General features: G+C 38.0%; 1 protein-coding gene across 8 annotated transcripts; it reads left to right on the forward strand.

The window, feature by feature from the left end:
- Nucleotides 1–1,526: 1,526 nt before the first annotated feature.
- Nucleotides 1,527–26,405, forward strand: LOC106928251 (LIM domain only protein 7-like). Of its 8 annotated transcripts, none has more exons than XR_015762499.1 (32): nt 1,527–1,660; nt 1,863–1,931; nt 4,306–4,376; nt 4,737–4,806; nt 7,137–7,243; nt 7,622–7,652; nt 8,024–8,137; nt 8,242–8,407; nt 9,444–9,585; nt 13,014–13,073; nt 13,955–14,123; nt 14,444–14,592; nt 14,719–14,872; nt 14,947–15,576; nt 16,643–16,918; nt 18,756–18,870; nt 19,480–19,641; nt 19,763–19,938; nt 20,028–20,091; nt 20,163–20,222; nt 22,548–22,573; nt 22,698–22,805; nt 22,901–22,984; nt 23,626–23,810; nt 23,965–24,009; nt 24,241–24,293; nt 24,362–24,539; nt 24,632–24,820; nt 24,920–25,028; nt 25,376–25,522; nt 25,616–25,718; nt 25,916–26,405. XR_015762499.1 is itself a non-coding variant. In XM_088004245.1 (32 exons), the coding sequence occupies exons 1-32, from the start codon at nt 1,553–1,555 to the stop codon at nt 25,933–25,935; spliced, it is 3,939 nt and encodes a 1,312-aa protein (XP_087860371.1). In that variant the 5' UTR covers nt 1,527–1,552; the 3' UTR covers nt 25,936–26,405. The 8 variants fall into 8 exon arrangements, 7 of the variants coding, with proteins under 7 accessions (XP_087860371.1, XP_014859865.2, XP_014859847.2 ...); XM_088004245.1 differs by lacking the exon at nt 25,376–25,522 and having other exon boundaries at nt 19,763–19,783; nt 19,838–19,938; XM_015004361.2 differs by lacking the exon at nt 25,376–25,522 and having other exon boundaries at nt 1,528–1,660.
- Nucleotides 26,406–26,890: the final 485 nt, after the last annotated feature.

Below are 26,890 nucleotides of genomic sequence, written 5' to 3' on the forward strand. Positions count from 1 at the left end.
AAGATCACACTTACGGACCACGTTAAATTTCTAGCTGTGTTGAAGACGAGCAAGTGGGGTTTTCACACATTCAGTTTAGATCACAGCCAACTGTCTGAAGGCAGCTTTGTTCATAAATATGAGGAAAATAAGAAGAGTCTGTTCGTTTTTTCTGAAAACAACTTCTATTGAAGTCCAGGACACCTTCAGATTTCAGAACATTGTGCACATTGACATGACAAACTATTTAGACTTAAAACAGACTGAAACAGCAAAAAAGTTTGAGAACTTCTATCTTCTCTTTTTCCCCTTTTGTCTAATAGAAGCTACACAAAGAATATTGATTATTCATTACATTTGCAACAGTCTCCTACAGCCCTGCACCTAATTTTACTTTACAATTATGTGATTCCATCATTGCCCTTGTTTCTTTTTGCAGTGCAAATCCTTAGGCATTTGGCAGGAAATTGGTTTGCAGTAAGCATGAGCTGTAATACAGGATGAGACCCATCCAGCAGGCTCTCATTATGCCTTTCAGGTACGTGAAAATGTAAGATAAAAACAATTTTCTTTTGCGAGCAACTTGGTCCGCAAGTGTGGAAATGAAATTGTCACAGGCCATCCTTTATCATATCGGTATAAAAGACGAGTCGGTGAAGAGATCTGCCCTTGAAATGTGCTGTCATTTCCAAAGCACTGTATCAAACCGCAGCTATCTCTACAGAGACAGCTAGAGAATATGGGGGAAATAAAATTAAGAAAAGAAGTATATTGGATCTATATCTGTATTTTCAGACATTTCAAATATTTTTATTTGACTCTCTCTGGATATTAAATTGCTCAGAACACTCTGAAATTGATGGAATTTCGTGACTTTTATTTTCAAAACCCAACTGCTAGCTGTGAGCTCGTACTCGATTCATGAATAAACCATAACAACCAACAATTAGAAGATTGTGAAATGGGGCATGTTGCAGGAGGTTTGTCATTGATTAAGCAACATGCAAGTGTCTCAAAGATAAGTGTAATAATAGTTTCAAACAGGCAGGTCACTAAAATGTTCATGTCTTTACTATTTAGCTGTTGCAACCAGATAGCACAGCATAACCTAACATGTAAGAGGGAATTATAAATTTTACCTTGAGGGAGCAAAGATATATACATAAAGAAATACAAAAATAAATATATATAAATGTGATAACTTAGATAGTGGCACATTTGGAGATGCTCTGACCCACCAGTCTAACATTGAGAACCGGGACAGTCAATCTCTGGTACATACTGAACCCTCACTTACACTGTTGGACTGTCATTGTCAAAAAAAACAAACAAAAAAACTACAGTCCAACACCCGTTTTTGGTATTATGACTGTGCAAAGCAAAACAAACAAAAACCCAAAGTCCCATCTGCTCCAACGACGGGATGCTCCCTAGGTGCCACACAAATCATCTCTGACCTTGATGTTATGCATCAACCGACCGCCAGGGGGTCGGTAAACTTTTCTTCCTCGTGAAGGGGCTTCCTGTCAAAACTTTTGCTGGTGGGCGGAGACTTCCCTGTCAGCCTCACTTAATGACTGAAACTTGTCACAGGGAGGGGAAGTCAGTAGAAGTGTCTAGTTTTAAGCTGGACATCAATTATCAGGGAACTTTGGCCGGTCAACCAGAGAGACTTCCTCAGGTAGCGGTTCATTTCTCATTTAACTTTTTCCCCCTCTTCTGTGTTGCGACTTTGACTCATGTTTGGTGTCGTTAATTGGACTTGGTTAAAATGCTTGCTGCGGGTTGTATGCTCGGTGACGGCCGCGCTCCGTAACTAATGAAATGTTGCCTGTTATGCCCTTCAATTAGCGCTGCACCTTTCACTTGTTCTGAATATTAAGATGGAGTGGCGCCAGCAGAGCAGCGTCAGCTGTAAAGACGCCTTCACCGAGGCTCAGCGCTGGATTGAGGTCGGTCCACTTACATCACACGTTTACCGTCTTATTTACTGCTGAAAATGAATATTTTTTTCCTCTATATCCTTTACAAATATTCACAATATTTAGGTGCAAAGTTGTCTAAACCTACAGTGAGAACAGATAAGGAATTCCATTAATTAAAATTCACCTGTGCACAGTTTGTGACATTAAGTCTCACCTTTAACTCATGCTGCTGCCTTTTTTTTCTCTTAACACTGTTGCATTTAACCTGGCGTCGCTTTACAGACTTATCTAAATGCAAAGCACACCTTGATAAGACTCGGGCACAAGTTTATCCCCTGCAAAAGAAAAGCTTGTTTGAAATCCTCCCCGTCTCAGATAAAAAAATAATAATTTGAATGCAGCATTTAAATGAAGAGATAATTGGTCACATTTTAAATGGGACAGGCCAATGTGCAACAACATGTCTTTATGCCATGTGAGGTTTATTTTCAGCATAATGTCTGAGGTAAACTTGCAAAGGGAGGTGATAAAAGATCTTTGCACGCTTTCTTGCCACACATGGTTGGCCCGCTTTGCCACGCACGGTGGAGGATGTGGTTTTTACAGCAAAACATAACCTTGATATTTCTGCCTCACTTGTGTCCATTCATTTTGTAAGCTATAATCCCCAAATCATAACATGTGGGTTGTGGGCGCTGAATGTCAATCAACTGTAAATGGGACCATTAATGTCACTTGTGTCTGAGTAGATCATTATGAGAATTTTGTCCCGAGCTCTCTTGGCAGGAAGCCCGTGCCAATTTTACTCGTCTTTTTGCCTGCACTGACAGATGAAAGGATGCCGAACAATGATGAGCTGTGTGTGTGTGTGTGTGTGTGTGTGTGTGTGGTAGACTGCAGTGAAGCAAAGTGTGCAGATTTTCAAATAGCAAATTGTCATGCATTCTTTTTGTGTCGAATCACAATGTAAATGTGGTCTCGCTAATATACTGTGCTGCAAGATAAGCTTTCCAGTGTCTGTATGTTGCTGTTTTATGGTTCCAGCTCCATGTGGATGTTTGCTTGGTGCTTATTGGCCAATGTGAATGCATCAAACATACCGTGGCTCATTTGGTATTGAGTGAAGCTGAAGCAAATTCACCTTGTGAGACTGAGTAACCTACTCCTATTACATTCACAGTTCTCGCCGTGACCTCTCTGGGCAACTTCAATAATTACCTTTTTATTTCTGTGTGAAGATATTAGTTTTTATGGCGCATTGAAAAGCTTAAACTAGTATCAGAGCAAATTTCCAGACAAGTATTTACTGTATTATTCTTTGAGGATCGCAGAAACCAATAAAATGGACTATAGAGTTTAAGAAGTTCTTCTACACAGTTTGTTTTATTTTTTAGTTTGTGGACTCCTACTGAAATGTGAGATTAACGTGCCCCACAGTGGCTCATTGTGTCTTGCTGCATTAACCTTGCGCCGCATTGTTTTGTCTGACTCTGCTGAGAAACATCCGCACTTTACCCAGTGCTCGGTTCAGCTATAAATGAATTGGGATTGTGGATTCCTGTGGGGGGACTAATTAGTGAGAGAAGCAGCCTTTTGGGGGCCCTCTGTTAGTTATAGAGGCAGACTTTAATAGGCACATTTTTATGTCCTCATTACAAAAACACCCCTTGCCCTTTTCATCCCCCTGGCCTTTGAAATCACAGCATTTTTTTTTTTATTATTTTTTTTTTACCAAAAACATTTTGAATGTGTTGGCACTATTGATTATGTAACTTTGCAATATTTTGTTCTACAGATTTTCTTGTACTCCATTTCAGGTTTAAATTGAGATTAGAGAATGTATATACTTTTTTCTTTTTATGATTGGCAGTAGATTTCATATAGTTTCTGACAGCTGTATGGATCTTTTAAATTTGGCGTGTAGATTTGGTCTCTGAATTCCTCATCTCTGACTTATTTATTTGACGTTATTTTGATGATGCATGATTGCATTATGCACTATTTTACTGGCGCAGTTTGAGCCAGTTTGTTATATGTACATTAAAAAAAACTTCAACATTATAAATCTCTGAGTTGCCTACATGCTTGTTTACCATACAATCATTCTTGCAAATTTGTGATAAAGTTAAAATCTTCACATATGCTGGATTTGAGTTATAATGTACCTTTTTTATGTACAATGTGGTTTACTTTTCCCTGTGTGTGGAGCAACAGCTTTCAAGTTCTGTTTTCTGGTAATAATCACCTGAACAAGTAGTCGTACCAATGAAGCAAAAAGTGACAGCAATGTGTTTATTTGCACACTCATTAATAGTCCAGTAGATTATTGAGGATTACATGTTGTGGAAAAGAAAATGCAGTTCTCACAAAATTTGAATGTTTTTGTTTCTTCTCCAATTAGGAGGTGACCGGAAAATCTTTTGGCTGCAGCGACTTCCGTTCTGCCCTAGAAAATGGAGTTCTGCTTTGCGAGTAAGTAGCGATGCTCAAGTGGGTTATTGCGACTCGTATCTGAGGTATTCACTTTAACCTAATTCTTGAAATGGAAATGTGATTATCATGGATATCAACTATTGATTGTGTAAAAGGACATTGCAAGTTGAGTTTTACTTTTTACTAAAATTAGGATTTGGCTTACTTTGGATTTTAAAATGCATAAACTTAGTCTTTTGTGACATTAAGCATCCAATTTTATTTACTTTTTATAAGTTTTAAGCTGTCCCATGAGATTTTTTTTTCCCTTTTAATTGCAGTTTAAAGGTCAAACGTGGTTATTGGTAAACATTGTTTGTACCTGTAATACATTTCTCTTTGCTAATTTTGTTTTCAAAGTTTGATCAACCAGTTGAAACCTGGGATTATCAAACGGATGAACAGACTTTCCACGCCCATTGCTGGCCTGGTAAGTGTTAGACTTCACACTTCAGCCATCTGGTGCAAGTGTCAGTGTGAATATGATCAAATTGCACAAAAAAAAAAAAATGAAGCACCTGCTAGCCCGGAAGTGTTGTGTGGTTTTCCTGTTGAGGGACGTTTTTTTTTTTTTTTTTAATCTGCTTGTACCTGAAACTGTATTTTGAGACAGTATTTGAACAGGAATATGTTAAGTTTCATTAGCCATCAATAAAAATGGGGATTTTTATTTTTTTGTATTGAGGCTGCCTGTTTTAGCTCCAGGCAGCCTCAATACAAGTGTGATTGCCAAAACTGCCCAAAGCAAAAGCATAGAAATATCAATTTCACCCTTTCAACAGAGGCCAACAAACTGCCAGACCATAACAATTGATGCAGGAGAGGTGGTTGTGGAGTAATCTACAGATGCATCAGAGATCTCCCTGTGGCTTTCACAGCTTTAGAGACCGCACTCATGGACTGCATGTTTCAATCTTTATAATGTTGTTAACATGATGGTTGTTTATGTGACAGATGTCAATTATTTTCCACTTTAAAGTAAGTAAATTAAGTGTTTGCAGATTGAATGTCTCTTAAATTCAGTTTAACTTCACCAGTCACTAAAAGCACCAGCATGCTACAACATGCAACACTATGCAGAGATTTAAATCATCTTTTTATTATTTTAAAGTGTCTTAAACTGTTTGAAATTGATTTAATATTGTTAAATTAAAATGGTGAAGATGCAAAATGGATACAGATGAACAGACAATTGAAAAGTTATACGCAATATTCAACAAACAAGGGTTTAGCTTTGTCTTGAGGACATCTGCCTGGTATCTACAGACAGACTATTTGATAATGTTGGTGCAAGGACTGAAAAAAACTCCCTCAAACTTCCTTTTGAGAGCCTTGAGGATGCTCAAAACAAGTGTACCCTGAAATGAAAAGCACAGGCAGGTGTAAAAGGGATCACAAGGTCTACCTAGGATGGCGGTGCAAGGCCATGCACTACTCTTCATTTTAAAAGCATAACCTTGAAATCTGCTCTCACTTCAACCTGAAGCAAATGCATAGAGGTTTGAACCAGAATATTATGTTGATATTTTCCTGGACTAATCTAAACATGAGCTCCTACTTTCTGTACTATTTCACTTGATAAGGACTTTGGACATTTTAATTCATTGTCTGTCTTGTCTTGAAACTTGACCTCAACATGTAAAATAAATTCAGAAAAACAAAAATTTAACAGGATTTGAGGTGTGCACCTTCTGTCATTTAAGCATAAACTACTCCAAGTGTTGAGCTGAAAGCTCTTTTGATCTGTTAATGGCGCTCAAATGCTTTTGTGTAAAATGTTCATCTTGGATATTTTTTAAGATGGACTCATTACACAGATTGTGCCTTTTATGGTGCTAAATAAATTGGGGGTAGAAAAATAATGCACTGGCTATTTTTGTTTTGTGATGGAGCAGCGCAATAAATTGCAAATATTTGGAATGAAATTAGTTTTATTTAAATTTTTTTTTATACCAATAAGATAATAAGCATGTTGGGTGGATGACGTAGATCCCCTTTCTTGATACAGATGACATGCCAAAGATGGTAAAGGTCCAAGAAAAGGCCAAAAGCAGAGACATACTATTTAAAACATTGTTGTGTGGGAACATACAGATGAAGGGCTCTGTTTAACACCATTTTTATTCATCTTAAGTTTAGTAATTTCTGCATCCTGTTTGAGATTTTCATGTATCCTGCTGCAGTAATAATTATAGCTTTTAGCTGCTGTTTGAAAGAAAAAAGTGACCTGCTGCTCACATTGGGTGGCTTGTTTGAGTTGTAGATGTGGGGCTCCGACTTGACACAAATTACAACAGACACTTTAGTCTGGATTTCCTTTTTCCTACTTGACTTTTAAGCTGCAACCTGAAGCAAATGCATAGAATATTATGTTGATATTTTCCTGCACCCATCTAAACATGGGGAACAAAAAGTAAGAAAATTTTAATGACAAAACTTGTTTGAATCCTCTGTAAAGCAGTTGATTTTAAAGCTGTTGCATCATTGGCCCATTAATATGATGTGGTTTTTACATGCTCGAGTCTAGATGGAAATGGCATTCTTCTGAAATGGATTGTTTTTATTTTATTAATTTTAATTGGAACCCTCTATTACTGACTGAACTAAACATTTTTTTATTTTATGGGGTTTTTGTTGTTTTTTTTTGCTTTTGCATTGACACTTGGCTCAGTGAGCCCTTCAATTGGTGACTGAACCAAAGCAAGTTGGCCAAAGTAAGTTCGACCTCTGTTTTTAATTTTTTTTTTTTTGTTTTTTCAGGATAATGTGAATGTTTTTCTGAAAGCCTGTGGAAAACTTGGACTAAATGAGTCCCAACTGTTCCATCCTGGTGACCTTCAGGATCTGTCCACTCGGGTGACACTCAGGTGAAGTTGTTTTTGAAGAATTTCACTTCTTTCAAAGCAGTAATTGTATAACTGTCTTCCCTGCACAGTCCTGAAATTAATTGCAGTCTGAAATGTTTGTCTATGGCTACATTCAGTTCTTTCAGCATTAGCATTTTTACAATCAATGTGCTCAGAAGGTAAATGGAGGGCTACTTTGCATTGATAATGATGGCGCTGTGGCTGCCTAACTTTTCATTTGTGTATGTTGATACCCTGTTCTCAATAAAAACCTGATAAGTAGCTGATTAGTACAAGTTGCAAATGAGAGGCATTGATATCTTTCAGCTGTTTTTTTTGTTTTCCTTCACTGGAGACTATCACGTTTTTGAAGTCTGTGTAAATATAATTTATTTCTAGGCGTGATGAAAGCCAGAGAAGGCTGAAGAATGTAAGTTCACATTTATTCTACTTTTCAATTTGGATGTTTTTCTAAACTGGTAATATTTGTACGCGACAACAAAACTTGAAAATCAATTGTGGTGCTTCTCAAACCATAATCCTTGTACATTTAACTGCCTGCACATGTAGTTGGCACACCAGTTACAGCTACTACTGTCTACACTGGATGCAGCTACTGATTCAGAAATACTAGTGTCGATGTTAGAAATGTCTTGAATGTAGTTGTTTGCATTTTTCAGGCTGAACTGATGATAAAATGGTTTTTATACCTTATTTGGCAAAGTTCCCTGCAGAACTGCAGATGAGATGGTGTAGTTGTCATGTGTGTCTCACTGTGTTTTCAAACGTCTACCTTTTTAGGTTCTTATCACAATATACTGGCTGGGTCGCAAGGCTCAGCTTGACACATTCTACAGTGGCCCTCAGCTAAATTTCAAGGCGTTTGAGGGGCTTTTAGGATTGGCCTTGTCCAAGGTAAGCTGCTTGTTCAACTGTAGGGTGTTTTTGATATTTCTGTCAGCTTTTTTTTTTTTTTAAGACCCCCTGATCCATAGTAACCTTGTCCTTTTTAAAACCAGGCTCTAGAAGAAGGCAGTAATACATCTGTGAAAGATGGGCTTTACAAGGAGTGCCACTACTTGGAGGGAGAGCAAAGTCTGCAAACAAGACAGAATTATGGTAGAGGAAATTCAGTGAATGGCTTTGAGTGTGTGGATCCCCAGGCCGTCCGCCTAAATGAAGAAGGCACGTATTTGTACTCCATTCAATGCCCTCATCAATAAGTTGCCGTATTCTACACTCCATCCCTGCAATGTCACATGAATTATATTATGTAAAATTGGGTGGAGGTTTGAGTTATTTACATATCCAGAAAAAGTGGATTCTAACCTTTCTAATGTCAAATGCACAAAGACGACAGACATGGCAATTTGAATTTTTGCTCTCTGCAAATAAGATTAGTGAGACAATGGCTTCAACAGGTTTGACTCTGAAGGTGTGCAGACAAAAGTGAGCTTTTGTCCGGCCTATCTAGTAAGAAATGCGCACATTCAGAAGTTTTCAGTTTTTTGCCATTTTCCAATAAGGTTTGTGAGGTTCTGTCTTGAGAGCGTTTGTCATGGTGTGTTTTGTAAACCCTGAACTTTAGTGGAATCAAATGATGCCTAAATACAACATGTTGACTGTTTTCTTTCAGTCTGAAGAAATCCAGATGCATATTTTATTTTGGGTGTCACAGCTACTAGATGCAGTTAATCTGTGGTTTTCCCTAACCCTGAAACTTAAATGGCTGCCTTTTTTTACCCCCCTTCTCCTCCATTTCTTCTTTGGCAACTTGTTCCTGGCATTTTAATGTGCAAACTGCACCTTTTTAAGGTTTCTTTTTAAATGCAATTCATGATGTTGCCAACATTTTAATGTACATTTGAAAAATATGATGTACTGTGTTAATTTACACATTGCTGCCTTTTTAATCCAGTATAAAAAACGATCTGCATGTGGCTGTCTGGCTTGATGTACGTCAATGTTGCATAGTGACAAGTTCAACACTCTGGTGATAAAAGCTTGTGTAATGGAAGGCAGTATAATTATTTGATTTATGCACCACAGAGGCTGTGCGAACACAGTTCTCCTCCAAAGGTTTCCCTCTTCTTCATGACCTTCTGCTTGTTTTGTTTTTTTCAGCTTTAAAAAACTTTTTGGTTTTCGTCACAAAACTTTTTGCTTTATCAATTTTTAACTATATTTTCATTTGGATAATTTTTGTGTGTACAATCTCCAGGTTTTGAAAGTGACGCTGAAGCAGAGCAAGTGTACAAGATGGACAGCACGAAGGTCTCAGCGCTCCAGGACAGAGGACATGTCCCACCACTGCTTCGTAGAAAACAGGAACGGGAAGAGAGCATGGTGGGCCAAATCTCAAGGTAACGTCAATGTGTTTGCTGCTTTTAACAGAGAGTTCACACACTGCTAAAACTTGCTTATCTACAGCTGGCCAAGAGAACAGCCGACTGTTATTTGCATTCCTCTTCACTACCAATACTGGATTTTCTGCTTTAACAGCACATTTAAAGTTGTGGTATTTGGGTTGTTGCAATAGTTTATCCATATATGCGGAGATTTGATCTTGTAATGGTTGTAATTGAGTCTTCATCCTTGTTTGGTTCTGTTGAAGTAAATTATCACCATAGGGGATGACTGGGTAAATTTGGTTTACTTTGTAACTGTTTAAATTCACATTTTATTTTAGTGATGGCCAACATATCGGCATCAACATCTGTATAGACAGAAGTTATACTTTACATTTGCTGCTCTAAGTAGAATAGCACTGATATTAAAACAACTGATTTGCTGGTTTATTTCAACCCTTTTGCTTTGTGTTATTTTTCGAGGGTGTTGGTCATGCATGCTTTATTTGTTTGGGCATGTGGTAATGTAGTGCAGAGTTGGAGGGATCCTAACTAAAGCAATGTCAGCTGTGTGTGTTTTTTTTTTTTTTGGTCAGTTTTGGCCATAAAAACAATGTCAATATCTGATACTAAAATTTGTCCAAGCTTTCATAATAGTTTTATTCTTTTATTTTTATTTAGTTTTTTGATGTTGTCTGAATTCACTTTTGTTGTTACATTGACCAAGTAGAAAGCTTCATCAGGCCATGGCCTTTACTTTGTTAAAGATTTGGTACTGTTAATTTTAGAAAATTTAAATAGATTCTTTTAAAAATTGTGGATTTAAGGGATTAAGTTGGATGTTGGCTTTGCAAAAACATTCTTTCATGTTTTATTTTTTTCTTACAAATTGAGATGTAGCAGATCAAGTAAGTGCTTTTCATATTGTTTTAGCAAAACAATACGCTGAGAAAAGCTTCAAATAACCTGAGCTTTATTTTTATCTCTAAGCTGCATTGAGACAAAGCAGTAAGTTACTATATGCATTCTCAAAACTGAAAAGTTTTCATCGAATATTTCTTTGTCTTCATTCAACTGTACACAACATTGACCTTAAAAGGGAAAACTGATGGAGATTCTCAACAGGAAGAGTTGCAAATAAAAGGAATAACAAGCGAATTCCCTAAACATTTTTATAAATTATTAAATGAAAAGCTAAATTAACGCGCTGAATGAAAACATTTAATTTTATTTTCAGTGTTTACGCTGTCGGTCACTTGTCATATGTAGAGTAAACCTTTTTTCAAAACAATTTAATCAAAACCGCTATCAAATAGTGAAGCCACCAGTTGTAATTGTTCTACAAATTACATTTTCCAAAATGTTAACCACAAGTAAAGTAACTCGGACATTGAATGTTGTGAAAACCTGTACAGTAAATCTGTAGTACTTTTTAACGCTGCACAGGGATGCTGGATGTTGGCACAACCTTTACATAATATATTTTCCTTAACACCTGCTATGTGTCAGAGCTTTCCTTAACCAGTATCACTAAACTGAAACTCACAAGAACTCTCTCGCATTTCGTAAGTCTAACTTTCCCATCTCTAATTTGGACTTTTGCCTGCTGACAGTTCATAACATGGTGTGACTTTGGGAAGACTCCCAGCACTCTGATCAGTCTTGGGTATTCTACTCTTTACTGCAGCGTTGTAGATACCGTATTCCCTGGGTCTCCGGCTGAGAATGAAAGTGATGCTGAACAAGTTTCTCTTCAAGCTCAAAACGAAGATGATTCAGAAGATAATTTTAGCAAAGCAGACCCTGTCCATGATGATTTGTATTTGCGAAGACTGAAGCAGACTTTACATCAGACCTCATCCAATCCCTATTACGATCGCTTCTTGCCTCGATACTGGACACCTGAAGAGGAGATTCACGTCCGTAGGATCCACCTGGGCTCACAGAAACGACCCTGGTATCGTAAAATGCTTGGCCTAAGGTCTGTTTTATTTTAAATTGATAGCTTCAGCTATATTTCGGTACTAAAGTTCTAGAATAGTATGCTTACGGCTTGCTCTTCAATTGTTAATATTGCAACAACGCGGTTGAGTGTATTTCATTGGGATTTCATACAACAGATGGCACAAACACACATTTAGAAGTGAAAAGAAAATGTTTTTGGATGTTTTGGATATTTAAATGTTCAATCATCACAATCTGCGCCTGAGCTATTTTGCAAGGAGAGTTGTAAAATAATTAGCCGTACCAACTTGCAGCTGTAATTGCAGTGATAGGAAGTTGCATGCCACACGTCTTACGTCTTCTAAAATAAATTGTACTTTTCCATTTGTTTTACAATTACTTTGTGTTGATCTGGCATATAAAATCCCATTAAAATGCAGTGTTTTTTGTATGACTGTCAAATGTATACCTTGCCAAAGGTATTACACTTGTATGGTTTTCCTTGATAATGACTTTGCATTAACAAGTATTACTGCCTTTTGTAGGGTTTTCGAATTAAACTAATATGTTGTGGTTGCACGTGAAGCTGTATTTAACCTTTTCTTGTTCATGCTAATATAATCCCTTATGCTAAAGTGTTTGCTATACTTGCAGAGCAGTGCAGGTCATCAGTAGTTTGCCAAATGGAATGCAAGACTGTGGACATAACCTAAACAAACGTGCTCTGTAAATTTAGATTTGATGCAATTGGTTGTCATCTACTATTGTCTTAAAAACATTTCATGCACCTTCTTTTGTGTTTATAGCAGGAAAGCTTTGGCTTTTGCTGAAGAGTTGGACAACACCTCCCAGCGCCTCACACCTGCTATGGTGGATGATGTCTCTGCCACTTCTGGAAAGTGTCCGAATGTCAATGAAGACAAACTTTTTCAAACTTGAGCTTCAACTCAGATTCACACCCATCCCTAATTGCATGCTACGTCGATCATCTGGGTTCAGCTTTGACATACTAACTTAATATTGTGGCCTCCCTTGTGTAGCACATTAAAGATTGGACTGCGATTGTGTTGTGCTGCATTTTGTGATATTCTGAGACTTTTGCTCTCTATGTAACTGATGAGGATGTTTTACTCCAGCATGTTAATGACGTAGTCATTTGTTAATAACCGTTGAACATGAGTCACGCATTGCCTCTTCTGTTTAGCCATAACAGAAGCGTGTTAAAACTAACACCTTTATGTCAGCACTGTTCTCTGGTTTGCTGTTGTGGAAATAAAATGTGGGCTAAAAAACTCAGTCCAATATCTACACAATATATTAAACTGGCTCATTTATTTTCATTTAATTTTTTTCTTTATTTGCATTCCAAACATGTGGTGTGTACAACTTACTTCTTAAGCCCATTAAAATGCAGTCGTTTCACTTTTAGGATTTTGGTTAAAGTTTCCTCACATCTGGGTGCAAATTGGTCTTCACTAATCTTCTTTCTGGTTCTGTAGAGCCTATCAAACCCAACTCAGGCCTGTGACACCAGTTCAGGTCAACCCTGGCTGGATTTGGTGAGTTATAATTATGGTTGTGTTGACGCAACAGTGCCCATTTTTGAGATTTAATGCTGCTTCATCTGGATACGTTTTGTTTGTCTCTGTTGTGCCTTTCCAGCAGAATTTAGTTGCAAATTTTATTTGCCTCTTCATAAGATGAAGTGTTGTGTTTACATCCTTGTTAATTTTCCAGACAGAGGATTGACAGCAGGATTTATGCCAGACTTCAGCATTGTTTGTAATCGGTCTCTCTTTCTCCCATCAACTTGCGCTGCTGTTTTGATTACACCACCTGCTAAATGCTGCTGTAACTTATTTAGATCTCGCATCTGACATCCTCTGTCGCCTACGGCCATGCCATAACTTGTTACTGTACAAGTTATGTCTGTTGTGTTATGCAGATGGCAGCATCTGTTAAGCGCCTGCAGTATTTGACTGGCATGCTCCTCCCCTGCTTGCACTTTGCTACCGCTTTGTGTGACGTTTGTATGCTCAAAATGTTTTTACAGCTGCAATAGATGCGATCTGTTTTTTAAGAGCGGCTGTCAAATATGCTGGTTGTGCCCGTGCTTATTGTTGTGTAAGAAAATTGCATTATTCTTGCTCTGCTGCATCATGTTGGTCACTTGTTATTCAGTAGCAAACTTGTTTATGTAATTCAATGGGCCAGAAATGCAAAAAAGGCAAACAGCCTTTTTAGAAAATTAGATTTCATATACATTTTGAAACATTGTCTAAACATCCAAGTCTTTGTAAAATACTGAAATTTGTCTCAAGTACAACAATGAACATTTTCTGAAACCTTTCAGCTGTTCATGGCCAGCATGACAACCATTTTTTTATTTTTTTTGTCATCAATATTTCAGACTCTTTCTCTTTTTGTCTTTCTGAACCAGGAGTAAATCCCTCAGCGACATCCCTATGGTGTATCCTGCACGTAAAGTTTCAAATGGAAATGCCATTTCTGATAAAGGCCAAGACACCAGCCTGCCAAGGGACTGGAATCTAGAAATTGAAAGAAAATATAGCGTAGGAGCCAGGGACAGCGAAGCTCAGTGGCAGGATGTAAGTCAAATTCGACAATTCATCATCAGGTCTTTAGTAGTCATTAAATGTATTTCACTATGTAGTTTTCTTTTCACATGCTGGATAAATGGAACTGTTGGATGTTTGAAAAGGTTGCATGGAAGTAAGAATATTATGTTGGTTTCCCAACAAGACTTGTCTACCTTTTCAGAGACTAGACTAACTTAAATGTGGCCGTGCCCAAAAAAAAAAAAATGGTGTAATGAGGGCACTGAAGTTTTCATAAAATATTGGTCACAATGAAATTGTGGTTGAATGCATGCAGCCAATTTGGTGTTTTTGTTGCGCGTTTGATTCAGGATTTGACGAGGTGGAAGAATCGACGCAAGAGCTCAAAGCCTGAGCTGTACAGGAGGTCATTTGAAAGGGATCGTGTCTTTAACCATTTGACCAATGGGACTGTAACCAATTCTGATGGTAATGAAGCAACAGGAGGGCCAATAAAGAGGTATGTGAATATATGCAGTGAGAAATATTGTCTAAATGTCAGTTACATTGCAATGATATTGAGCTTTATATAAACTAAATGCAAATCCATGTTTTTGATCTCTTTTCATTCTACATTTTAATTCAGAGACCAGTCGCCATGGCGGCACAGCTCCTCTCCCCGTCCTTACTCTGTTTTTTCATCCAAACCTCTGAGCTCTGATCTCGGACCACATACTAAAGTTATTTTGACCCGCAGCTACACTACTGAAGCACCTTTCAGCTCTCAAAGCCATTCTCGGGTGAGATTAGAGAGCTTCTATTTTTATCTTTGATCTTAAAATCTATTACAACCCATTTCAACATGTCTATGCAGGAGTCTCAACTTGGAGGCAAGCCTGAATCTGGCGGGTCCATCAGAAGAGAGGAAACTTATGTTGCTTCTTTGGCTGCAGATGGAAGAGACAGAGTTACCACCCCTTCTGCATACCAAACTTTCACCACTCAAACCCAAGTAAAATCCCTGGGCAACCAGTTTACCTTTCCTTCCACATCTGAGCAAACGCAACCAGAGTGTGTTTTACCAAACCAGAACGCCTCTTCTGTGAAATTTGCAGAACCAGGACTATTTGATAGTAAAGAATCCACTAGAAGCTACAACTCTGCTTTGTGCAAACATTCCTTCAGCACTGAGCCAAAAGGGAGAATTTGTTCTCCAAATCTAGCTGGTCAATCAGGAGTTGCTGTAGCAGAGGATCTAACGAATCAGATCAAGAAATCTCAAGAAACTCCCAAAATCATTGATTCAGCTGAGGATGGAGGAGCCTGTCAGCAGGAGTCTGCAGGGGTCTCAAAGTATTTGTCCAGAAGTACAACGTGGTCCAGTTCTGCCAGCCTTCCTCGTGGGTACCGTCGGTCTGAGGGTTCCCCCCGTCTCTCTTCTGCGATCACAGCCAGACCATTTGGGGCAAAGCCATCCAGACACTCGCTACCAAAGCAATACAATGTGAGTTCATGATTTCAAAAAACCCTGAAAAATTTAAAAAGTTTTTTAGATGGATTTACAGTATTAGCTTTATACTTAGCATAAAGCTAGTGAATGTGCTCTTAATTGAATACACTTACCAATAAACCTAAGATTAAAATAATTACAATTACACTTGTAAAAATGATTTTGTTGTTGGTTCCTATACCACAGGAAAGCCTTTTCATTTCCCTTTTAAATGGTCCCAGATACACTAGGAAATGCATTGGTGTGTGGAGGAGTAGAGCAGATGAGGCTCATCTTCATTCTAGGCAATCTCAATGCAGAGAAGATGACGAAGATAAACTTGCACAATTAATAGCAATCTTATATTGCCACTCTTTATGGACAATGCGCCACCTGCCAAGATGTCAATACCTGTGTCAATACACAGCGGGATTTATTACACACCATTTCCACACTTTGGGAAGGAAGAAATTAATAATCCACCTGCAGCCCTGACTTAAATTCCACTAAACATTTGTGGGATCTGCCTAGATAAGCTGTTTGACGAACATATCCACACTGGCTGACAGTCGGTAAATGCTGACTGAAGAATTGGATGCCATCCCACTAAAGTGTGTGGTGAAGCTGGTGACCAGCTTGAGGTGCCAGGCTGTTGTTGTATTCGATTCTTCAACCCACTACTTGATGCCCCAGCTTATTGCATAAATAGTTATATTGCCATAGCTTGGTTTCTTAAACTTCAGTCATCCAAGAACATCAAACGAGTCTGCTATAGCAGAATAACGTGCTTGGCATCGGCAAAAAAAAGTATTTTGTCAACCAGTTAATTTATTGCATGAAGTAAAGATAACCTGGAATATTCCTTTTTTTCTTTATTTCTTGAAATCATTCAAAGGATTAAAATTTGGTTTCTGCTATAGCTCATGGTACCTTAGTAGTATTCATTGCCCTTCTTAAATTATATCTTTGGTCCCGTTTTCAATTACTTTTTTTTTTTTTTTTTTTTTTTTACATATTCAAACCTGGTTTGACGTAGTCTGATATGTACCTGATCCTCTGTGATCATGTTTTTTGTCTCTAGGCTGACAGTCAGAGTTTGACGTCAAACACTGAGGATTCACATTCCTCATTCAACAGGCCGTCTCTTAAAAGACAGACTGCGGCAGCTCACCTGAGGGGTCAGTACCAGGCCTCAATTAGGCAGAAGAAGGCCAACCAGGGGAGGCAGACTGCTACAGCACAGAAAGAGGAAGTGAACAGTCGGCCCTCCAACCACATACAACCTCAGCCTCTTGCTAAACAACAACCTCGCCACAACAAAAGCTTGGTTCTTGCATATAATGCTGACCTCTCAAAGGTATGTTGTATTATTTTGGTACAAAGCCAAATGTACTTCAGCAAACAATCAACACTGAAAATATAAAATGAGCAAGTCGAGGCTTAGTAATGTTGAATTAATGTCCATTGAGTCGTCTTTAAATTATCTTTTTACAAGTTGGAGAAAAAGGTCGGTGCAACTTTAACATAATTCACTGTGAAGTACTGTCTGGGAAAAAAAGGCACTAAATGAAATGGTAACAAATGAACATGGCAAAAATGTTTTGGCAAGTATAAATGCATCACAGCCAAATAAAATGTTGCAGCTCATTAAAGCGCGATGTATCAAATATGCAACCTACCAAAATAATTTTTTTTAAAGGAAGCTTGTGAGGTTGTGATATTAAGGTTTACATGTTTGAGGTACACATTTATTCAGTTAGTAATCGAGTCAAATTAGATAATTTAGATGTTTAAAAACAAAAACATCTTAACTTTGGAGTTGAGAATTTATTTATTTTTTTTTTGTAGTTTTGGGATTTTTAGAGGAACAAAAAGGCTTCAGTAATTTGCCATTAAACTGCAATTAATTTACATTCATAATGGACTTCTCATGAAATTACTACTCTTAATGTTTGATAAAATACATACTCTTATATTAATTGCATACATGCAGTGCTAGTAGTCTGCACTTGGCGATAGAAATATAAAAAAGTGCTTCTTATAAAGTATCCTAAAATGAATATGATCAATTATTTAAAATAATTTAATGCCTTCAAACCTTGGACAAAAGTTCAATTGAGCATAATGGTTAAATTGCATTTAAATCTGTAGAGCTTAAAGGCAGAGTTAATGTGCTTTAATGTCATTTTAAATTTGGACAGCTAGTGCACTCCATAAACAGCATCTCTGCCAGTGTGTTTTGCAGAGAAATGCTGTTAAACACTGAAACCTTCACAGCAGTTCTTTTAATTCTTGCTGTGCCTTCCTGACTGTTATAGTTTAATGGCACCTAAGTGGATAATTATGTCCACAAACTGTTCATCTCAAGGCTCCTTACCTTTATTTTTTTAATAAACACATTTTAGCAACTTAAGACATTATCTGAGATTTATTTCACCTCCTGTAGGCTCATTTGGATTTTAACATCAGTGCAGATGGTCAATAACGTCAAGAGGAATTGTGTAGCTAAGATGTCAGAGGCAGAAATGCTTCCCATCTGTATCTTTACCGCCTTATTTGTGTTTAGCGTTTTTCCACCAAAGGATACTGCTCAGTATTCTAATCCACCCTGGATGAGTTTGTGCATTGAGCCTTAAAAGCAGTGTATCAGTATAATATTTAATCTTCCACTGTTCTTTGCTTGCATATTTTTAAGGCCTATAGAGAGGTTTGGGGATCCAATGAATTACAATTTATAATTAACTTACTACCTCTAGAACCTTGAAAGAAGGGATTCATCATTAACAAATTATGCTAGAGCTGAGTTTTTGTAGTAGCAGTATATTAAACCACATTATCTTAAATAAAGACTAATTAGGTTAAATTTGTTCAGATCAATTTCTTAAAACAATGTTATTGGTTGGTTTGACTTTAATCTTGTCAGAGATTGGTTTTATATACGCATATAATATATTTTCCTTCATCATTAGAGTAAATGTTGGCTTAGCAAACATTTCTTTGCAATTCAGTTTTAGCATAAATCAAATTTATAGACATGGTGATGAAGTACAGGAAAAAAAAACACGGAAAACAAATTCTGTTTTCAGGGTATCCATTACTACGCTTTTGTAGCAGGTTTCTTATTTCTACCTAGAAGCGCAGGACACTGGATCACAGGGTGTCACCTTTACCTACGTACGTGTGTGTGTTTGTAGGTTGATCACAGTGACATGAGAGTAAGCTTGACTCTTAAACCGAACAGTGTACCAGACTTTGGCTTCCAAACTCACTGGGACTCCACAGGAGTAAAAATAAAATCTATTCAACCAGGTAAGGTGTTTTAAATCTATTGTGTTTACATTACAGCTGGAGTCAAATGATTTTTGGATTATATTTTGAGTTTGGGGAATGACAGATTCTACATTGAGCTTAGCTGATTCATTATTTCCTTCTCAGCTTGATTGCACAATTATTTTTTTTTTTTTATCAAACTGTACTGTTTTAGTCAGATTGCAGGATTGAGAAAATGTTTTCAATGTGTTGGGACATATCTGGGACAAAGTATAATATTGCTGAAAGGGTAGTTTTCAGTATTTATTTTCCAAAATGTTAAAAATGGCAGATTCTGATAATCAGTGTGTTCCAACTCTCCCCTCCGCAGATATACAGCTATTTGGCCATTTTTTCTGTGAAAAAGCTTCAAAATGTATCTCCTGATTTTAAAACTCCTTCATGAATAATTAAGATGCAACGCAGGTGTCATTTACTTGTTGCTTTGTAGTTTAGCTTTCCTGCTTACTTGTCAACTTAAAGGAGTAGGAAGCTGCTTTAGCTTCCTTTTCCCTTTATAGTCAAAATATTTATTAAATGGGTATTACAAAGTCATCTCATGTATTTTGTTCTCTTGCCCTCATTTTCCTGATGTCATTCATCCTGCAGGCAGTCCAGCAGAGCACTGCCAGCTGTGTGTGGACGATGAGGTTGTGGCAGTCGATGGTGTTGGTGTTGCATACATGACCTACAGTCAATGGAAGGATAAAATGGCATCCTCCCTGCAAACTGGCAGTCTAACCATGGACATTCGGCGTTATGGTATCAAGGGTAAAATATGCCAGCAGTAGTAATTTGATTCGTACAAGAAATTGTGATTTCTGTATTGCATTCTTTTCCAAGAGATTTGTGCTTATGGCCGCTTGTTGTTTTTTTATTTTATTTTTTTCAGATTGGAGCATGAATAAAGGAGGTAATCTCAACCGACCAGGACAGAGCATGTTGACCCTCAACCTGACTTCTGCAGCACCTGTTTTAATAGGTCGCTCCGATCACCATGCCAACAATGCAGCCTCTACAGAAATGATAGACACACAAGAATCCCAATTTAATGGGCAGACGCACAATGTGAGTCTATTGTAAAAATCTCTCACAATTTAGTCTCTAAACCTTCCTGTTATTTTCATTTGCTGTAACAGGTTTTTTCATCTCTCCAGGAAACCCAAGACAAGGCCATCGGTGCGCTGTTCTCTGGCAATGCCACTAATGTCAGACGTAAAGGTAGATTTTCTACACAAGCCATTTTAAAAGCGGATTCTTCCCTACATAATTCACTGTTTCTTTCCATGTAGAAAACAATAGTATAACTACAGAAAATCAGAAAAAGAGGACAGAATTTTTCACACAGAAAGGTAACACTAGTAATTGCTAAAGGCTTCTTGTATCACAGCCTTGAAGGCCTTTGCTTTGCTTGTTTAGCTTTTAAACTTTCTGCACAAAAAATACACTCAACTGCTCTTTATGTACATTAATGGCTACATGGACAAACGTATCAGGCGTAAAGGTAGATTTATAAAATCTGCTTTCAAATCTTTGTCATTGCAAAAAAATAGGGATGTGCCGATCAGGTTTTATTCCTGCCGATACCGATCACCCATGAGGGCCGATATACCGATCACCAATACCGATCACATAATTATTTATTTTTTTTTTTTATCATAAACACTACCGGTTACATTATGTGGAAAAAGAAACCATGAATTCACCTTAATTTAGACAAAAACTTGTTTTTAATAACTTTTTTCAAGAAGAAAACTAAACAAAACAGGCTAAATAATGCAAAGAGCCAAAATAAAACCTCTCAACATTGCCAAAAAAATTCAAGTATAAAACTTAACATTGAAAGGCAAAAACAGGTTCCATTACAATAAACAATCCAGAGTTACTGAATGAAAACTTCCTGATAGCATGGCGGCTAGCTGATTACTGCTAGCTCTGATTGGCTGTTTCTGACTGAGCGGATCGATTATTTTTTTTAGAGATTATCTGTCTCATGTTAGGACAGCGAAAGTTTTAAAACGTATGTAAAATTTATATTTTTAAGTTAGATGCTGCAGCTTTAAGCAGGTTTGGTGTGAGAGTCACCACCAGGTGGAGCAGAAGCGAAGCTCCGTCTGTCAAATATTACTACCTGTAGCGTAGCAGCGGTTCAACAGGGGAGCAGAACCAGCATCTTACATCGCAGCTCGAAGACTTAAATAATTTTGCGGGTTATTTGTTTAGCTTTCTGACCGTCATGCTAATCCGGGTGTGTGTTTGTAGCTGTGCGCTGCTTTACCTGCTATCTGGTCGCTCCGTATGTCTTTTTTACTGCAGTGAGCCTCGATGTAGCCAAACTCCGTCAAGTATGACATTGTTTTTATGTCGTATTAGCTTCGTTGTGTTGATGCATTTTGAGTGCTTCACCCCACGTGCTTCAATTTTCCGCCGCAACACGCAAACTTCCCCATTCACTCAGTGCGATATAGTTCCACATCGCTTAGGATTTGTTGCTGTGCGTTTGCGCAGTGAAGGAAAGAGGAGACCAGCTGCACAGGCAGGCTGCGAAATGAGATGATCGGTATCGGCAACAAGAGCCAATGATCGCCGATCACCGATCATGCACTTTTTCACGAAAATCGGCCCGATTATGATCGGTGACCGATCGATCGGCACACCTCTACAAAAAAATGTTAGTTTGGATTTAAAGAACTTTAATATATTTGCACATAAAAAAGTTGATGCAAATTGAAGTAAAACTGTTCTGGTTTTTGCACTTGATGCAACCAAATGACCACAGGACTGGTACCACTGGTCCTGTCCTTTTTACATAAAATGACCTGCTAATGAGTCTTGCAGGATATTTTGACCTGTAGATGCTTTAGTGAGCGTTCTGTAGCTAACTGCTATATTTAACTGTTTTATATTAAATGAGAAAATGTGCCATGTTTTTATGGCCAGATTCTGGTTACGTAAACTGACCATGTGGCCATCTTATGTGGTCGTTGCTTTACCTGACATTTCTTTTGCAATTGCTTCTCTCCCCAGGCTTTGCAGGAATCAGCTCATCAGTTTACTTGTGTGGTAAATGTTTGCTCTGTGTGGAGTTCATGTTTATTTTGAGCAGCTTGCTGGATGCTAAAGTCTGCAAAGCCACCATTTGTTGAGCATCAGCAAGTTAACCAAATGGTTTGGAATTTGTCAGAATGACAGATGAATGCCTTTTATTTTTTGTCGTTTTTGTTCTGTGCTTGAACAGTTTCTGTTTGAGTGTTTTCACTGTGCCATGTTAGGCTGGGGAAACATCAGTGTGCTGATTTAAATGCAGCCTTGCGTTCATGATTCGGGTCCAGTTAACTTGGAGCAAGTTACTTCACACATTTCTCCTGGTAAAGATGTACATGAAGAAAAAAAATCTTCCATTTATTTTACAGTCCATGTTTGTGTTTTGGCCTCCAGAAGTCACTGCAGCACAAAGCAAAGCTGCTCTGCTTTCATTTTGAATGTGTGCCTTAGATGCAGCCTAAGGGAGTAACAAAGGGAATGTATGCAGTGTAAAATATAAATTCAGCAGCCTTAATGTATCCCCAGTCTTCGCGTGATGTCTGTTCAATCTACTGTATATAATGCTGCACTTGCTTTTTACCATCTGAAAGAAATGTGTGGTGTTTCTGCTGATCTCTGATACTCTCACACAGGAGGCTCAGAATCGGCAATATCTGATGTAAGTTACTGAACTTCATCAAGGTGTTATTTTTATTTATTATTGGGCTGGCCAGATTTGACTTGTGCTTAATTTGTATAAACTTCCAGGTGATTAGAAAATGAATACATTTGTTCAATTCCAGATTCAGGTGCCCTCCCTTAACCCGTCCTCATCCAGCTGGTCTTGGGACCGAGAGGAGGATCGTAGGCGTCAGGAGAAGTGGCAGGAAGAGCAAGAACGCCTCCTACAGGTAAATTCTGGCATTCAGTCAGTGATGATGCAGTCACCATCACTGACTGGCATGCAGTCAGTGATGGTGAGGAAAAACTGTTTTTTATCCTTTAGGAACAATATCAGCGAGATCAAGAGAGGCTGGAGGCAGAGTGGCAAAGGGCACAACAGGCTGCAATGGAAGGGGGGATGCTGAAGGTATTGTCTTGATTCGGCACAATTTGTGTTTTTATTAAAATCGAAGTTGTATACTCAGAGTACCATCACTCTGAGTTAGGAGGGGTTTTGTTTTGCAAGATTCAGTAGATGTAATATTTATGCACTAAAAGGAAACAAAAATATTAAACTTTCTCTCATCTTAAATGAAGAAATTAAGATTTTTTTCCCCCCACAATCTTATTTCTACTAAATGGAATTTAGTCCCAAGCTTCCTGGCATGCCTATATATTAGCTTATTTAAATAAATTTCCCCTCTTTCCAATATTGTAAGTTGGCATATGCTGGTGTGAAATTTTTGTTTCAATAAGTGTTACTGCTCTGGTATCCAAGCTGATCATCTTTGCTTTTGTTTAGAAAAACTTGGGTCTTTAGTTATTTGATCTTTTCCTCCCAAAAGCTGGAATGGAGGTGTGGGGTTAGTTTCACCACCTTATGCTGTTTATCACTGAACAAAAAAATCAGAAACAGAAGTCTTCTTTTAAACCAATGAACAGATATGACTTAGTTTGTGTCTTTTGAGATCATAATTTTCAAGCAACACAAAGGTTTTACGACCAAACACAATACAATCAAAATCTATTGATGCACTTCATCTGCAAGATATATTTTCATGTTTATAGGAGAACACAGCTGAGGAGGCGAGTGGCCGTGAGAAGTTTGTCAGTTCACAGCTTTGTGTGAATGGACTGACGAAGAAAACAAAAGATGAGAAGCTGAATCTCAACAGAGATCGAAAAGATGCAGAACTGAAGCGTCCCAATGATGCACACAGAGTGCAGAATAGCAGGAATACTGAAAAAGATTGGTAAACCAGCTTTCCTTAAATGGTTCTTGTGGGCTCAAGAGTTTATGAAGTACACACATTGCATGATCTAAGATTTTTTTCTTTCCCCCCTCTTTACTGTTGGGTCTTCTTGTGCTTTGGCTGGGCCTTTTCTGCTCCTAATGCTGAACATCAGGGCTGAGGGCTCCCATGGTTTTGCTCAGCTGTCCCATGCGCACAGGTCTGAACAAGCTTAGCTCAGTTTCTACTGCTATTTGCTTTAATTTATGTAACTTCATTTACTTTTGTTGCAGGTTTTTTTCCTTGAAGCTATAATAAAGAATTGGCTTGGCTTAATTTGATTGTATAATCTTTTTTAAGATCAAGTACAATGGAAAAACTAGCAAACTTCTACCAAAAATATGGAGTTGAATTTAGAAATTACGATTTTTTTTTTCTTTTTTTCTAACAGGGCAATGTCCATGTCAACTCCATCTCTATCTGGACCATACAGACAAACAAGAGGTTAGTTTACTCTACTCTCGATTATTTTCCTCTGATAATGCACTGGGCTAACTCCAAAATTTGGTTAGGATTAGTTGATCCAAGGAAGGGAAGAGCACTGACTATGTCAAAGGCTGAGAGAGAGAGACTGCAGATTTTGGAGGAGATGAAGAAAAGGACTCAGCTTCTGACTGACAACAGCTGGATACGTCAGCGCAGTGGCAGTTTTCACAAGGAGCCAATCGAGGTTGGCACATTCATAAAGAGGTAACTCAAAAATAGGCCATAAGCTCATATTACATATTAGCTGTCTTATTAAATGTGGTTTTGTTTTTTGTTTTTTTTACAACCTGCCACAGATATGAGTCTCTGGACAACCTGGATATTTTGCATCAGGCCCCAGATTCTGCTGCAACATTTACTTACCCTCGCCCCAATTCAGCTGCTGCAGTTTACGATTATCAGAGTAGGAATGCCTCCACACGCTACAGCACTGGATCAATATCATTTCAGAGAAATGCAAACACGGAGTCCTCTCATCATGCCAGGTACATAATTCATCTAGATGTATTTTCTTGTGTGCCAAGAGTTTTTCTCAACCTTCTTCCCACATGGTGGCCTTACACTGTTAACATGTGGTGCCCCAGGATGATCAGTGGCAGGAGGACTTGCTGTATGTGTGAGCGTGCCCTGGGTAGTGGGGCAGCCATGGTCATAGATGCCCTTAGTCTCTGTTTCCACCTGACCTGTTTCCAGGTGAGAGGTCATGACCTGGTTAGGGTGTGGACATAAAACCCTTGTTCACTTTAAATAATTGTCACCAGAAACGCTTTCTGCTTTCTTTTTCGGTGCTGGCATTGGGAAGTTTTTTTTTGTTTTTTTTGTTCCTTCTTTCTTTCCAATGAGGTCAGAAGAAATCCTTTTTAGTCTGTTTTAATCATGCTTTGCTTGCATGAAGATTTCTGAGGTTTGATCTTTAAAGCATCTGGATTGGTGTCTGCTCTCCCAGAAGTAGTGAGATGTGCTCTTTCTGCTCCAGTTTCTATTTTAAGCACATTTATTAGCCGATTGGGTGACATTACTCTGTCATGCTTCGCTCTTAGGTGCCAATTGCTGACGTTCTCACTGGCATGGGGTTTTGTTGACAGTGGCCAGTAGATGTAAAATAACTTCACTTTCTGCTGTTGAGAGTTCCCAGACAAACATGCATCTAAGGTTCATACAGAAACAACAATCTGCTTTGTGCTAAGGTGGTGGACAGCTTGAAGTGAATTTGAGCCATTGCAGATCAGCTGGAATCTCAAATTGACTCTGATCCGTTTCTCACTTCTCCATCCTCTCAGTGTGTGGGCTGCCACCGACACATCGGAGGAACAGAAACTGGAGTCCAGGTTCGCATTCGAAACAGGAAGCCCTACTGTGACTACTGCTATTTCCAACTGAAGTGTGAGTATTGGACTTTGTGAGACTGACTGGCCCTGACTGATTCACCCAAGAGAGGGAAAATAAAATACCTCACAGCTTGTGTACAGATGTAACAGGAGTTCATAAATATTTGGTCTTTGAATATGTATGAAAAAAAAAAATCCTGTAGAGCAGCGTCATTTTGAAAATGAAAACTAATTTTCTCCTTTCTATTTTAGACACTGCCTTCCACATGTGACCAACACACTGTGCCCCAGATACAAGAATAAACTGTGGAAAATAGTGTAACCATAACAAATTAACTTTTTTTTTTTTTTGTCATTTATACAATAAACTGAGATTTTAGTTTTTGGGACAAACAACCAAATTAGATTCCTGCTAGCTGATTTTTATCTTATAGATGCCATTTGGCTCAACTGTATTTCTGCTGACTTAATTATATATAAAAAAGTAGATTTAATATATAAATGAAATAATTGAGTTACAACTGTCTAATTGATTTTGTGATGTCTGTTTATCATATCTGTGTGCTGTGTCTACCGTTTTCCAGACAGTGCTGCAAATATATCGGATATTAAAGAGGCTGTCAAATATGGCACATTTTAACAAAGTACTAAAACACTTTCTGTTAGCATGTAAGGCCACATGGTGAATGGTGGGATGTGTGTTGTCTTGATTAAAGCGTAAATAAAAGTACACTAAACATAATTCATCCGGCTTTTTCATGTTGTCTTACATCCACATGGTGGCACTGTTGGCCCTGTAATGAGTCTGACTGTTAGTAGAAATGTCAATTTCTTTTGAATATATGCAAAATTATTTTGTCACTGGTGAAGCAGTGGAAGACTTTGAAATGTGTCCCTTTTGTAGTGTTATTTACTAAACTCGTTCATGGTTTGTGTTAACGAGTGCATCTGTGCACTGTGGGATTTACTTGTCGCCTAAGAGTGAAAAGTTAGCAAAGGAAACTAGACCAAAATAAGGAAATGTACAGTTATTTAAATTTCCAAAGATGTCTGACTGACCTGACAGGGGGAAGAAGTGTCCCCATTTTGTTTTTCTTCCACTTTGTTGTATATGCAACAATACTGTGTAATGCATCAACATTTCTAAGAACTATTACAAGATTAGATTCTGCTTATTTACCTTGATGTGTGCGTGAGTAAGAAACTTCAACTGAATCAGTAAATGGC

This window comes from Poecilia mexicana, unplaced genomic scaffold, assembly GCF_051168715.1.
Source record: "Poecilia mexicana isolate PSO_F unplaced genomic scaffold, ASM5116871v1 scaffold_3, whole genome shotgun sequence".
In the NCBI taxonomy this organism is placed as follows: domain Eukaryota; kingdom Metazoa; phylum Chordata; class Actinopteri; order Cyprinodontiformes; family Poeciliidae; genus Poecilia; species Poecilia mexicana.

Coding starts and splice junctions, on each gene's coding strand:
- LOC106928251 (XM_015004361.2), top strand. CDS start 1,553: ATGACTGAAACTTGTCACAGGGAGGGGAAGTCAGTAGAAGTGTCTAGT. Junction 8,138..8,241: donor TAGGATTGGCCTTGTCCAAG/GTAAGCTGCTTG, acceptor TTTTAAAACCAG/GCTCTAGAAGAAGGCAGTAA. Junction 23,811..23,964: donor AGGAATACTGAAAAAGATTG/GTAAACCAGCTT, acceptor GCTGAACATCAG/GGCTGAGGGCTCCCATGGTT.